Source organism: Schistocerca americana, chromosome X, assembly GCF_021461395.2.
Source record: "Schistocerca americana isolate TAMUIC-IGC-003095 chromosome X, iqSchAmer2.1, whole genome shotgun sequence".
NCBI classification, from domain to species: Eukaryota; Metazoa; Arthropoda; class Insecta; order Orthoptera; family Acrididae; genus Schistocerca; species Schistocerca americana.
The window spans coordinates 734,883,222-734,899,409 of NC_060130.1; the positions used below are offsets into that span (position 1 = coordinate 734,883,222).

At 44.2% G+C, this 16,188-nt stretch overlaps 1 protein-coding gene across 1 annotated transcript in view; it reads right to left on the reverse strand.

Moving 5' to 3' along the window:
- LOC124556292 overlaps positions 1-14,249 on the reverse strand; it is a gene marked incomplete at its 5' end in the record, with an annotated part of 140,800 nt that extends 126,551 nt beyond the window's left edge. The window contains one exon of the mRNA XM_047130268.1: positions 13,938-14,249. Within this exon, the coding sequence (XP_046986224.1) occupies positions 13,938-14,249 (312 nt within the window). The remainder of the gene's footprint in view (positions 1-13,937) is intronic.
- Positions 14,250-16,188: the final 1,939 nt, after the last annotated feature.

The window sequence follows — 16,188 nt, forward strand, 5'->3', positions numbered from 1 at the left end:
GTTCGTTGTAAACGACAGATACCGCACAGAAACCACATCCGTTACCTTACAGTTATTTTGTATCATCGTTTTAGCACAAGTAAATAAATAGAGTGGCCCAAAGCTTTATACATACGATAGAAGATCGCACACTGTGTACATTGAAAAAATGGAACTGATTGTTGGGAATTAATTCCAAGCAACTGCTGAAACTTTCCACTGTTAGTCTCAATGCATGCACTACAATGGTGCCTAAAATGTTGGTCCACTCTTTCAAATATTAATGCTGCCAGCCGCCAGGGAGGTAGGATGCAACCAGCTAGGTCCTCTTCAATCTCTGCTGTGGTTTCATTCACCAACCGTGTCTTGCGACCCCTTAGGAAATAGAATCCAAAGGAGGTATAACCTCAGATCCACTGATAGCTATGGAAGTGGACCTCCCCTTCCAATCGAACGATGAGGACTATTGTTATTCAGGGACTTACGGACATTGATATCAATGTCGAATGATTCGCTGACGAATTGAAACCATATCTTCGTGTGCACAAGAGGGACAATCTCCTAAACCTGCGGTAGTATGTTCCGAACGAACACCAGAGAACGTGAATTATTCAACAGGGATGGCAGCGAATAAGATTCTGTCAGCTAATTTTGAACAATTCAGCACACAAAATGGCTGGGCATTGTTGATGTTCGTTTGATATGCGCTTATGAGCGAGTGGAGTAGTCACTGATCACACTGTAAATGATAAAATTATAAACAGCCGACCAGTTGCAATGGATAAAGAAATTCTTTACCAAGGTTTCGACAAATATAAATATGTCTTCTTCAGCAGGTAACCTAAGGACAATGAACATCATAGCTTACATTAGAAAAGTATGAATCTTATAAACCAAGATTAATTTTAAGACAAGTTAGAGAACTCTTGCATTACAGAAGTATGATAACGACGACTGGTACTTACAATTTTACATTAGTAAGGACTAATGTACCATCGCCGTTCTTACAATTGTCGGCATAGACCCATGTGTCAAAAATAAAATATAGCCCTAGAATTAGGGTTTGTCACCTTAATATCAAATAGCTCATGGATCTTGCAGAGCTCACAACTGACTGAGTGTAATCGGCGAGCGTAGTTACTCTGAAAGCAGGGCAGGTGGCGCTCGTGCCGAGAAACATGTGCCAATTGGCGTACAAAGGCAACGTGTAAATCAAAGAAGGAATTAAAATATTGACATTATAAATGGTTATTGTGGCGGTGGAAAACACCATCATGGCAGAATGAGCTCCCATCTGTCGACCATAAAAATTATGCGATGTTTCGTATTGACTGAAATAACTTAAGTCTGGGTTTGCATTTCTCTTTTTATGATTAGGATGTTGCTCCTACACCACGGCTCTTCGCACTCGGCATATTGTATATGTTGTGTCTAGACAAGACAGCCGAGACACAATGAGAGGAAGCCGAAAGACACGCGTTTTGTTCACGCAGGCAAGAGATAGGTCTGTAACAGGATACGTAATGAATGCTATAAAGAAAAGTACGTAGCTCCTGGAATACTTAATTTTAATCCATCCTTGGTACATGAGACTCTATAGTTTCAGACAATATACTGCTAATGGCGCCTTGCTAGGTCGTAGCCATTGACTTAGCTGAAGGCTATTCTAACTATCTGCTCTGCAAATGAGCGAGGCTTCGTCAGTGTGCATCGCTAGCTACGTCGTCCGTACAACTGGGGCGAGTGCTAGTCCGTATCTCGAGACCTGCCTTGTGGTGGCGCTCGGTCTGCGATCACACAGTGGCGACACGCGGGTCCGACATGTACTAATGGACCGCGGCCGATTTAAAACTACCACCTAGCAAGTGTGGTGTCTGGCGGTGACACCACAGTATACTTCATAGTGTATAGTGTACATTTCATAATGTATATTTCACGCAAATTGTTGGGAGCTCATTGACGAACCTTCTCACATACGATCCAGCACAATATCATCAAATCCTACAGTGCGTAAATTTTTTTGTCGAGTACCTTACGGCTTGGATGTCGCGGTTTCTCGTAATCTTGTGTTAAAAACAATTAAGTTCTTTCACCTATGATGTCTTCCGTTGCGAAACCTTCCTCTGTATATTCATTCTACTTTCCTTGCTCTAAAGCCTGCCTCATCATAAATTAAATGCATATTACCCCGTGCTTGCGTCGAATGATGATCCATCCTTGACAAACAATCATGAACTGCCAACAGTAGTAAGCTCCAAGCAAGAGTCATCGTGTACGACTACGTAGCGTTTTTCTAAATAGCGTCACCAACGTCAATGCGGTGGGTAGTTGTTTATTATGAAATAATGGTTCAAATGGCTCTGAGAACTATGGGACTTAACATCTATGGTCACCAGTCCCCTAGAACTTAGAACTACTTAAACCTAACTAACCTAAGGACATCACACAACACCCATTTATCACGAAATAGAAACAATATACAAACGCATGCGTTACACGTATTACTCATTCAAGACCTCGCAAAGTCTGATATTTTCACTTCCGACAGTTGGTTTCTCATCCCAAAACACTCAGTTTACGATCTTATACCGCTTGTTTAGATTCAATCTTAAAGCTTTACAATTATCCTGTTACTGAAAGACTTGCACAGTTCAGAGCTGTCAAAGAATCTCTTCCTGTAGTGACAAACTACTGACACGTGCAGCTAACAATTACTGCACCAAGAAGTAGGAATTGGAAGTTATTTTGTTACAAAACTTCTCTTTAACTCGGTTTCATTTTTTAAAGAAAGTGTGTTAGCGTCATTTATTCACAATAGCTTTGAATGCCTAGAAGAATATTATTATTGTGCTCTCGAATGACATCGTATTAGTGTTGTCATGATGCAGCATATTTCTGTCACGTCTCTGCTAAAAGATGAAACTAAACCAGCTTATATCAAATTTTAAAGTGGGTTCGGCTAAACAGTAATACCCACTGTACTCAGACTCAGTCTTTTGAGAGGGAAGTTAAGAAACGCTGTACGCAACAAACTACACTGATTCGTTGTGCGGCTGGGCTACCAAATGAAAACTGGAAGATGCAGTGCAGAGAATCAATGTCTAATTTGTTTCAGTGATCCGATTAGAGAAAATTTTAAACAAGAAATTACTGCTGCTGAGTTACAGAGTGAGTCATTACGGATTTCGGGGTACAACGTACTTATGGCTTCGAACGAGTATAACTGAGACGAAGCTGGGAAAACTCGCACACAGGGTGACCTTGGCATCGAGGAATTGCTATGGTTATGGCAAGAAATCCTTATACCAAGCATTTAATCTTAATTGAGCGCGTCTGGCTACGATCCGTATTTGTATTGCTACCCATTAGTGGTAGTGAAGAAGATCATTCTTTCAATTAAACAGTGACAGAATCATATTTGGTCCAATTAACATTTACGTTCAATAACATACACACAGGGATGAGTGCGTTCGCCATTCACTCGTTACCAGTGTGCTGCAGGATATGTACCTTTTTGTATGTGTGCTACTGATCGACGACTAACTTGATAAGTGATGAACGTTAGCCATTGAACATCAAACAGATTTTGAATATTACATGAAACGTAGGTGAAAAACCTCAGTGATCTCCTGTCAATACTCTGGCAGTTTGACTATCTGGGACTTACAGTTCAAATTATACGGCTTAAATACCTGTTTATACACTGGCAGCTAACAAAATAATCCTGAAGGAAGGAAAACTGTGATCTACGGCTCCGTCGATGTTGGTGTTATTTCTGGCCGAAGAAAAGTTCAGCCTGGCCAAGGATGAGGCAAGGCGAAATTGATCAGCATTGAAGGTTTTATGTTAAATGTGTCTAAGGAATTTTCTAACGAGCCAGGAATCTCAGTTTCATAACCTTGAGCACAATAGTATGAAGTAACAGTAACCTCACTTTCCTGTAGCTTCGCAATTTCCCTCAGGAGGCTGGATGAACTTGGTTTAAGACTTTCCGCTAAGGAAAAGTAACTGATGGTAGCGCAGACGCAACATGAGTTCTGAAGTTTTACGTTCACAGTGCATTTTACAGGACGTCGTCTGCTGAGTTATAACCCAGTATAACGTTTCCTAATCTTATCTTCGGGAAATACTTGTGGCGGAGGTCGATACTTAGCCGAGAACGGTCTGTTTCTCTTTGAAGGCAGAAGGTTTCGTTTAGTAGTTTCAGACTTCCTTTTGTAGAGCCTTGTTGCGTTTGTTTTTGTGTGAACCCGTTAGATACTTTCTATTGTTTCTTCGGCAGACAATATTGATCAAGAGGTGACTTCTGTACGGAAACTTTCAATGAGGAGTACGGTATGAGTAGATATCAACCATGCTTTGTAAACCGAATCCATTCGAACATGTCATAGTGCAAAATTTACAATTTTAATGTATCATTACTCTTGGATTCATTTCTCCAAACTTCGTAGAAGCTTCCATGGATACGTTCCCAGTCTAGTACACTTTATATAAGCGATATATGGAAGAATTATAAACTCAGACCTCAAATTCTTCCGCCGACTAACTTAATTCAAGAGTGCACTGTTTCTTCTATCTTTGGTTTCAGGATATAACTGTGTGTTCATCAGAGGTAGAACAGTTAAAACTATATCTCTGCTTTCATCAGATTTCAAGGCTGTTGTTATTGGGCTAGTTGGTCAGTATCCGTGTGACAGCCGCTTGGCTATTTCTCGCCGGGATTCAAACCAGATATCTACTGACCGAGCGTCAACGCACAAAACAAAGAAATAATCTCTTCACCGATGAACTGTATTTGAAAAGGTTTTCCAGTCTACGTCATATTAGCGTTAGTGGAAACAGCGCCATCGAAGTGAGGTAAGCATTACAATGATGATTTGGCCACAGGCAGACAGAGCGAATGCCGACTTGAAAGTCGTTATCGGAATCTGGAATACTGTGAAATAGCCAGGTACGTCGTACCGCATACGGCAAAATAAATTGCTGATAGTGAATTCAGTGGACTCCATAGGAGGACTTGATATACATGTGTAAGCTTCCAAAGCATCGACAATACCCTAAAATATAGCCAGAAAGGTAATGGAAACGACCTGTTTTGTTGCGAAAGCAGTGAGTTACATTTACTTCAGTCACGTGGAAATAACATTAAAGTAAATTAAAATTTCGATTGGAAACAAATTTCAAACGTGCAAGAGGCCTATGCCACATATATGAGCAGACCATAGCTAATAGCCACTAGAAGGTCGAAAAGCAACGCCGTTGGCTGGTGGATAGTACACTACTGGCCATTAAAATTGCTACACCAAGAAGAAATGCAGATGATAAACGGGTATTCATTGGACAAATATATTATACTAGAACTGACATGCGATTACATTTTCACGCAAATCTGGTGCATAGATCCTGAGAAATCAGTACCCAGAAAAACCACCTCTGGCCGTAATAACGGCCTTGATACGCCTGGGCGTTGAGTCAAACAGAGCTTGGATGCCGTGTACAGGTACAGCTGCCCATGCAGCTTCAACACGGTACCACAGGTCATCAAGAGTAGTGACTGGCGTATTGTGACGAGCCAGTTGCTCGGCCACCATTGACCAGACGTTTTCAATTGGTGAGAGATCTGGAGAATGTGCTGGCCAGGGCAGCAGTCGAACATTTTCTGTATCCAGAAAGGCCCGTACACGACCTGCAACATGCGGTCGTGCATTATCCTGCTGAAATGTAGGGTTTCGCAGGGATCGAATTAAGGGTAGAGCCACGGGTCGTAACACATCTGAAATGTAACGTCCACTGTTCAAAGTGCTGTCAATGCGAATAAGAGGTGACCGAGACGTGAAACCAATAGCACCCCATACCATTACGCCGGGTGATACGCCAGTATGGCGATGACGAATACACGCTTCCAATGTGCGTTCACCGTGATATCGACAAACACGGATGCGACCATCATGATGCTGTAAATATAACCTGGATTCGTCCGAAAAAATGACGTTTTGCCATTCGTGCACCCAGGTTCGTCGTTGAGTACACCATCGTAGGCGCTCCTGTCTGTGATGCAGCGTCAAGGGTAACCGGAGCCACGGTCTCCGAGCTGATAGCCCATGCGCTGCAAACGTCGTCGAACTGTTCGTGCAGATGGTTGTTGTGTTGCAAACGTCCCTATCTGTTGACTCAGGGATCGAGACGTGGCTGCACGATCCGTTACAGCCATGCGGATAAGATGCCTATCATCTCGACTGCTAGAGATACGAGGCCGTTGGGATCCAGCACGGCGTTCCGTATTACCCTCCTGAACCCACTGATTCCATATTCTGCTAACAGTCATTGGATCTCGACCAACCCGAGCAGTATTGTACGATACGATAAATCGCAATCGCGATAGGCTACAATCACACCTTTATCAAAGTCGGAAACGTGATGGTACGCATTTCTTCTCCTTACACGAGGCATCACAACAACTTTTCACCAGGCAACGCCGGTCAACTGCTGTTTGTGTATGATAATTAAAAAAAAAAGTTCAAATGTGTGTGAAATGTTATGGGATTTAACTGCTAAGGTCATCAGTCCCTAAGCTTACAGACTACTTAACCTAAATTATCCTAAGGACAAACACACACACCCATGCCCAAGGGAGGACTCGAACCTCCGCCGGGACCAGCCGCACTATGAGAAATCGGTTGGAAGCTTTCCTCATATCAGCACGTTGTAGGTGTCGCCACCGGCGCCAACCTTGTGTGAATGCTCTGAAAAGCTAATCATTTGCATATCTCAGCATATTCTCCCTGTCGATTAAATTTCGTGTCTGTAGCACATCATCTTCGTGGTGTAGCAATTTTAATGGCCAGTAGTATATATACAATTATCTTCGTGAGTATTTTCGATGTCGAGATAAAAAACTTTTCATTATTGAGACACTGTGTGGACTAAACTGTCACCGGGAAACACAGAAATATATGCCATATATGGCACGTCAGCGTAAGATCGCAGCTAAATTCCTTTCCATCCTTCTCCATTCCGACTTCGTGTTGCGGACGCCTTATTGTCAATGGGACTTTAAACGCTAATCTTCTTTCCATCCGTCTTTCACTCGCTGGAAGCTTCAGTGCATGGAAATAAAGCAATTTCAGACAAAACTTTATTTAACATTTTAGTCTTATTTTGATGCATGGATTACACCCACGAAATGTGTACAGTTACTTTTGAATCACCCTGTAAATTATCTTGCTTAAGCGCACCTCGAACCAGCGCAGCACCTGCTCTGGTTAGAGACGACGTATCAGTGTCTGTTTTGTCCACACACACACACCCTTAGCTGAGTGGCCAGCGCGTCTGAGTGTCATGCAACATGCCCTCGTTCGTTTCCCTGCCGGGTCGGAGATTTTATCCACTCGGAAGCTGGCTGTTGTGTCGTCCTCTTCATCATTCCATCATCATCGACACGCGAGTCGTCCAATGTGGCGTCAGCTCCCGGCCATCAATCCCATACGATCATTTCATTATTTATTATTCACCGGGCCGTGCGTCGTCGGCTTTGACAGGTTGCACTGCTTGCTCGGCTACCTAATGATGCATTCCCACCTGGCTAGACGAATGTGGTGTCGTGCCCAACGTAAGTACTCACAGAAGCACTGAAGTAGTGCTAAGTTCGCGTACAAGTCGCAATTAAACCCATATGTTCATGCGAGGAACCCCTGGCGCACACTTAAACTCTGCCAATATTGTGGAAAGAGAACGCCATTGCGACGTTAGTATTCTCGTCAAAGGTGGGTCGTGTTAGTATCACTACATTTGTTTTTTCTAGGATGCTGTAAACGCTGATGTCTGTAGGTATGACAGCCTGCGAAGGGATGCGTCCCTTTTCCGTTGCTTTTACAGAGTTGTTTTACAATCGATGGCTGATAATGTCCGACCACCCAGAGCTGGTCTAGTGAACGAGCGTTTCAGACAAGTGAACATCACGTGTCTAGAGTGACCAGTTCGTTTCCTGGATTTGCATGTGAACTTAGAGGGCGTAAGAATGTAGCCCTATCACCATCACCATGGATGATTAACGACCTCCAATGGACGCTTATCAAGCAATAGAAGATTTTCCCAAAAACTTGATGGATGGTCTGAACCGTTGCATGTGGACCCGTTGTGCATCCCGGATACCCACGCAACGACATACACAGAAGCGCCAAGGAAAGTGGTATAGGCATGCGTATTCAAATACGGCACGCTTAAATAAAGTAACAAGTGCCTGGCGCAGTTATTAGATCTGCTACAATGGCTGGTTATCACAATGTAAATGAGTTTGAACGTAGTGTCACAGTTGGGGCACGAGCGATGTGCCACAACAGCTCCGACGTACTGATGAAGTGGGGATTTTCCAGCACGACCATTTCACGAGTGTACCGTGAATATCAGGAATACGGCAAACCATCAAATCTCAGACATCGCTAAGGCTGGAAAAAGATCCTGCAATGACGGGACCAACGACGACTGAAGAGAATCGTTCAACGTGACAGAAGTGCATCCCTTCCGCAAACTGCTGCAAATTTCAATGCTGGGCCATCAACAAGTGTCAGCCTGCGAACCCTTCAACTAAACGTCATCGATATGGGCTTTCCGAGCCGAAGGCCCATTCGTGTACCCTTGATGATTGCACGACACAAAGCTTTACGCCTCGCCTGGGCCCGCCAACACCGACATTGGACTGTTGATGACTGGAAACATGTTGCCTGGTCGGACGAGTCTCATTTCAAATTGTATCGATGGAATGGACGTGTACGGGTATGAAGACAACGCCATGAATCCATAGACCCTGCATGTCAGCAGGGGACTTTTCAAGCTGTAATGGTGTGAGGCTTGTGAAGTTGGAGTGATATGCGACCCCTGATACGTCTATATACGACTCTGACAGTTGATACGTACATAGGCATCCTGTCTAATCACTTGCATCCATTCATGTCCATTGTACAGTCCGAAGGACTTGGACAATTTCAGCAGGACAATGCGACACCCCACACGTCCAGAATTGCCATAGAGTGGCTCCAGGAACACTCTTCTAAGTTTAACACTTCCGCTGCCCACCAAAATCCCCAGACATGAACGTTGTTGAGTATATCTGGGATGCCTTACAACGTGCTGTTCAGAAGGGATCTCCATTTCGTACTCTTACGGACCTATGGATAGCCCTGCTGGATTCATGGTATCAATTCCCTCCAGCACTATTTCAGACATTAGTCGAGTCCATGCCATGTCGTGTTGTGGCACTTCTGCGTGCTCGCGGGGACCCTACACGATATTAGGCAGTGTACCAATTTCTTTGGCTCTTCAATGAAATATCACATACTGACGCTGAGCATTATATCAGTGTATTTAATGAGAATGAGCTGCATAACCTACATAACGTTTGTATGATCGTCTAGTGATTGCATACAGTGATGTGTCACAACACGGTAAAGTCATAGGATTGTCTTCCCACAAAAGATACAGCGAATAAACGATACAATGTACCTAAGACATCAAACTTTAGATTTCAAATGAAAGATTAAGGACAAAGTTCGCATGCACCAGTGGATCCACACTAGCACTGTAGCTAAGTTTGCTTCATACCACATAATATAAATAAAATAATACGCGCTGACAGAACGAAATCAGTGTAAAGGATACATGAGCTTTTGAGAGCCCCATGCAGTTTCTGACAAAGTACAGCAGCTCAACGTGGAAACTCTTCAGCAGGTGAACAGAGACGCATGGCTACTTAATGAGCTTTACTGTATCCAAGACTGCCAACAGTTACAAGATGATTTTCGCATGGAGGGCTGGTTATAGCTAGATTCTACTCTCTGTATGTCCCATAAGTGTTTCGATTTCTTCGTATGACGCAACAACTGGGGTTAAAACATTCTTCCAAATTTCCTAGAATGCCCATACCCAAGTCTGGACCTGATGTCTTCAAGGCAGGTGTATCGAGTGTGATTACTCGGTAGTTTCAAGACGATACCAGTTTTAACGAATGGTAGTGGGATACAGTGAAATACTAAGGAAGTGTCCCTCTTCTCTACTCAGCGTAGTGTATCAAGTGTTTATCGACGCTGTTTGCATGACTAGCTAGTGCAATGTAGTGTTTTTGTGAAGTTTTCACGTGGATGGTTGTGGAAATAAAAGTCTACATCCGTAGCTGAGTGGTCAGCGCAGCTGACTGCAATGCGGGCGGATCTGAGTTCTGTTCCAGGTACTACCAGTGAGTTTACCTTCGTGAGAAGATTGGTACAGGGTGCACTTAGTCGACTGAAGAACTACTCGACCGATTAGCAGAGGTTTCTGGGTCTAGAAACCTGACAACAGCCGAGAGAGCAGTGTGCTGACCACATGTTACTCCACACCGCAACTGATGACGCCACTGGTAGAAGGTAACACGGCGCTCGTTCAACACCGATTTACTTAACTTGGGCCAGAACGTAGACTTTACCTTTATCGACATAAAACGAACGAAGTGGCTCTGTATCCACAGGGTCATTACGCAGTCTACTATTTTCGAATCAAGAACTTATATACTATTGACCGATCACCTTCAACAGCGTCACAAGTCCTTGCTCCATGATACAGTATTGTGGGGTTTAGAATTTTACGCAGAACACTGCTGAAAGAGCTGATGAGTGGGATCTTTACGTTATCACATAGCCTTTACTTGTAGTGAAAATACTGATTATGAACTTCTGTAGCACCAGTATGGGGAAAGTGAGTGAGCCAGTGTAGGAAAGAAGGGCTCCCAAATCGCTCTGAGCACTATGGGACTTAACATCTATGGTCATCAGTCCCCTAGAACTTAGAACTACTTAAACCTAACTAACCTAAGGACATCACACAACACCCAGTCATCACGAGGCAGAGAAAATCCCTGACGCCGCCGGGAATCGAACCCGGGTACCCGGGCGTGGGAAGCGAGAACGCTACCGCACGACCACGAGCTGCGGACAGAAGGGCTCCCACAGGAAATGTAAATAATATTAAGGGTTAACGCCTCGTTGTCCGTTAGATCATTACAGACGGAACACATGTTTGGACTCAGATAGAAAAGGAACTTTGCCGTGTCCTTACTTAAGAAAATACCCTGGAGTTCCATACAAGTGATTTAGGGAACAAGTGAATAACTAAATCTGGATGGCTGGCTTGGATCTGAAACTCGATTTTCTCGAATTCGAATGTAGCGCCTTAACTACTATCACGTTAGAAGAGCTCCTGTGGAGATACGTTAACATCAGATGTCTGGGAGACAGTCAAACGCAGATTTCCCACTTTTAAAGACTGTTGCCTTAGGAATGAGATATCAGAAACATCTAAGGGAAACTTAACGTTCATTCTCTGTTCATGAGACAGGAAAAATAAAATATAACGTATAAGGGTAGACTGAATCATGTAGATCAGTGTTTTCCAACCTTATTGAATACCCGAGCCCTTTCCAAGTAAAAATATTCTGGTGACCCCCAGAACCATAAGAAAAGTATGTCAGCGATTTCATGTAGATCAGTGTTTTCCAACCTTATTGAATACGCGAGCCCTTTCCAAGTAAAAATATTCTGGTGACCCCCAGAACCATAATAAAAGTATGTCAGCGATTTCAAAGGCAACGAATTTAATTTTCTTTATATTGATACTATACTGATCGAGAAATCAAGTGCAATGTGAAAAGAGATCGCAGTGCTCTGCGGGCAGAGATATAATTATATTCTTTGCCATGGTAGAGGTGTGGGGGTGAGAACGGGTCAGCGGGGCATAGTCGCGCGTTTTCGGTCACTACAATCAGATGTCCGAAAACGCCAACAAGTACGGGGACGTGATTACTATCTTCGCGCTTCGCTCTGAGCGAGCATAAAATGGACAAGTTTCTTAAAAGATCTATGCAACCCTCCATGTCTGGTACAAGTAGCAGTGGCGGAAGCGAATCAAAATCGAAAAAAAATTGACTTTATGGCGACACTGCTTTCTCCTGCTATCGCGACCCCAGGGGGGGTAGATCCACGATACATTAATAAAATATTCTCGGGTTCAAGTGGTCAACTGCTTTCAACAGAGAGCTCCTCTGGCATTGTCAAGTGGTTGACTGTTGTCTGAATGCTGCTGCCGTGCTCATTATAGCAGCGCCGCCGTCAGTGACGTCACTGGTGCCAGTCCCGCGCCATATATGGCAAGGTTTTGGTGGCGTGACCACCGCGCCCGCTTCACCGAGAATATTTTATTAATGGATATCACCGCAAAAGCCTGATTCGTACATCCATGATACATGTTTGTATGGTTCAAATGGAAGACAGTTTCTTCAAAAGACAGGCGGTCGCATTACAACGCTGCTCAGAGACATGCCATGAACACGAATATTTCGCCTAGAGTGCTCACTGCATTTACAAAAATCTAATAGTCCTAACTGAGTGGAATAATACATGGGATTAGAATTTTTACTTTCTGCCTATGGCTAGCCCCAATTGAGAATTACGAGTATCTTCACCCACACGACATATACCCAGCCGCTTCATGACTTACGCCCAGGCACAGTTTTGTTAGATATCAAGGAACAAGTTAGTTCCTGGTTATAAGTGTGAATAAAATGCGAGCAACGTCACAGGAGACTGATGCTTCTAATTCGATTAATAATAATAAGTGTTATGGAATACTATTCGGTGACCCTTCCATAGTCTGGATAGTAGTGCTCATTTCAGTAACTGAACTAGTCCTTGCCTGTTTCACTGGGTTGGGGCAATTGATTACACAATGGCAAACATGCAGAAAGACCAAACGACTGAGCAGATCGTCAACGGCGTAAATTTACTGAGATGGAAGAAATAATTACTGGCATCATGATAATGATTTTATGTACTGAAAATGCGGAAACAATTGTGTGCATCCACTATGGTTAAACATCATATTGTAAGAAAAAATAATGCAAGTTACACACTGATTATGGCTCATATCTGAGCTTTTATTTTACTCATTTCAGTTGAGATAGTTAGGCATTGTTAGTGAGAAATAAACTACAATTTGAATGTTCCAAGTTTTGTGATACAAAACTGAGTGTGAATTGGCCTCTAACGCTCTTTTGTCGTCTATTAATAATTGCTGAGAATAAAAATCATGAAGGAGTAACGAGGTACGGTTCCTTGGAGTTAAATGTTAACAATAAGAATGATTATAAAAAGTTATGATACAGCGATCGTTATACTGTAGTTTGCCTTAAAGCCATAAATGATCATCATACGGCATCATGTTTCATTTATGAAACATTCATGCATGTCTTGGGTAAAAAGAAAGAAAAATGTTTTGTTCATGGTAACTTGATTTGGGAACAGAAGGTACATAACGAAATTCGTTTTGAAAAGCAATAACTTAAGATTGCAAATTTTCGTGATAATGTCTAATTGTGCTCGACATTGTGCTGAGATAAAACGAAAGAAATTCAACGACTTTTTCCGCTCTCGTTAATGCCGTCAACTATGTTGCGAAAACTCATGTCAGAAGTTGTACTTCTGAACACTTGTTACACCAACGAAAAGGGGTCAAAGGAAGAAAACAAAAAGGTCGAGGGAAGAAATTCTCAGTCGCTAAGACACTAGATGCGAATTCGGGGCTAGCGGTGGGCAAATTATAATCTGCATACTGATTTAGAATCCCAGTGGTTTCCTTGGATCACCAAAGACAAATGCAACAAAGATTCCTTCAAAAATACCATAGCACGTTCCAGAAATCACACCTGCGTTATTGCGCTACAGGCCCGTTGCTAACGAGCCCAATACTTACAAAGATAAAGTTATCATATACGTTCTTTTTTTTACACTCGTAACTCATCGTAAAAAAAGGTCAAAATTTCAAACTGCAAGTTCTGATAGAATCACCCTAGATTTGCAAATAAACATGGAAACTTCCAAAAACTACCGAAATCAAAAGAATAATTGCAGATGGAGAAAAACTGGGGAATTGCTTACCTTCTTGTAGAAGCGCGCGCCCGTCACCTTGTGGAAGCCCTTCTTGTAGACAGCCTGGTAGTCCTCCGGCTCGGAGAATTTGAAGAGGATGCCGGTGGCGGTCTTGGTGAGAGAGAAGAGGCCCTTGAAGTTCATCTTCTCGCAGATGCTGCTGGCCTTTTCGATGCTGAGCTCGTGGCTGGGGGTGAGCAGGAAGGCGCCCTTGGCCAGGAAGTGCTCCGAGTCGGACAGCTCGGAGTCGGAGGCGTCGCGGTCGGAGGCGGCCAGGTCGGCTGCCCAGTGGTGGTGCCGGCCGCGGCCGCCGCCCCCGCGCCCGCCGCCCACGCCGCCCCCGCCGGCGCCGGTGCCACCGTCGTCGTGCCGGCCGTCCGCGCCGTCCGCTCCCGCTGCTGACATGGTCGCTCCTGCGGCCGCGCCGCTCGGGCCCCCCTTTATGCGGCGCGCGCTCATTGTGTGCAGATGCGCAGATGGCGCTGCTCGCTGCCCGCGACGGGCCGACGCCCACGCCCAACGCCCGACGCCCACGCTCGCTAATCGCTTCAGCCGCCTCCCCCTTTCCCTGTCTCTGGAGGACGGCCCTAATCCGTTTCTCTTGAAACTCCGTGAGTCGAAAAAAATTGGCAGCGAATACCTGCCCTTCGTCAGTCTCCTGGATGGCTTGATGCGGCCTGCCCCGGCTGCTTCTCTTGTGCCAGTCTCTTCACCTCAGGGTAGTACTTACACTAGCAGTCCTCAATCATTCGTTGACTATACATGATGTCCAAGAAGGAACGGTCGATATTCAGGAATACGACAGGAAGGATTATTCAAAGCAAAAAGTTCTAATAAACATGGACGCTAAAATGCATACCATAACAGCTATGACCAGTACTTCATCTCTGGTTCCACAAATCTCTTCTATTGCAAGCTCTTTGTTTTGCATATTTTGGGAGGAGGTATTACTGACTAAAACAAGAAAAATTGTCCAGTAAACATGGGCTCTAAAATACATACCTTAAGAGCTATGACCAATTGTCCACTAGAAGAGGTGAGTTTTACAGTAGCAAAGATGAACAAGTGCTCGTAGCTCTCAAGGTATGCACTTCAGGGGCCATGTTTACTAGACCTTTTTTCTTGTTTTGGTCCATTTTACCACATATCATAAATGGAAAGAAAGGAGCTTTCAGTAGAAGAGATTTGTTTCACAGTACCGAAGATACGGAAGTGCTCTTAGCTCTTTAAAAAAAATGGTTCAAATGGCTCTGAGCACTATGGGACTTAACTTCTGAGGTCATCAGTCCCCTAGAACTTAGAACTACTGAAACCTAAGTAACGTAAGGACATCACACACACCTATGCCCGAGGCAGGACTCGAACCTGCGACTGTAGCGGTCACGCGGTTCCAGACTGTAGCGCCTAGAACCGTTCGGCCACCCCGGTCGGCCATATGTATTTTAGATCCTCAGTTTAAGAGACTTTCTAGCTTCAAATAATCGTTCCTGACATATCCCTGAGTATTGACCATTGCTCCTGGGATGTCCTTAATTCCAGTCTCCTCTTTCTCTACAATGTCTGCCTTGTGATAGTGCCTACTGTGACTGTCTTCTACTTTCTTGTCGGAACCGAATTTTGAAATAGTACCCAGCGAAATCAGAGAGCCTCACTTATTCGGTGCTCCGTAGCAGTAAACACGTAGCATCGGTATCCATCACAGAAGACCTCGTGGTGGGTGCCGTGTTAGCGAATGTCTGACTCTGAGACCTCACGCACATATAGAACTAGTGAGAGGCTTCGACGTATACTGTTCGTGAACCGTAAATGATCTACGTCATTCGCGCATTCAAAAGACAACCGCCGGCCGCCATCTGCGTAACAAAACAAGATGCTACGGCCTGCTGGGTAGGTAACTCGCCATCATTCTGCGGGCCGGCCGGTGTGGCCGAGCGGTTCTAGGCGCTTCAGTCTGGAACCGCGCGACCGCTACGGTCGCAGGTTCGAATCCTGTCTCGGGCATGGATGTGTGTGATGTCCTTAGGTTAGTTAGGTTTAAGTAGTTCTAAGTTCTAGGGGACTGATGACCTCAGATGTTAAGTCCCATAGTGCTCAGAGCCATTTGCACCATCATTCTGCGAACCATGGATGAAGGGCAACAGGCAGACTCCATTTTCCTAGACACAGTGCACCACTTCAGTCTATTAACGAAGGTCCGAGCATATGGAATTGATTCCAGATATGTGAGTGGTTGTCAGGTCTATTAACACACAGTCAACAC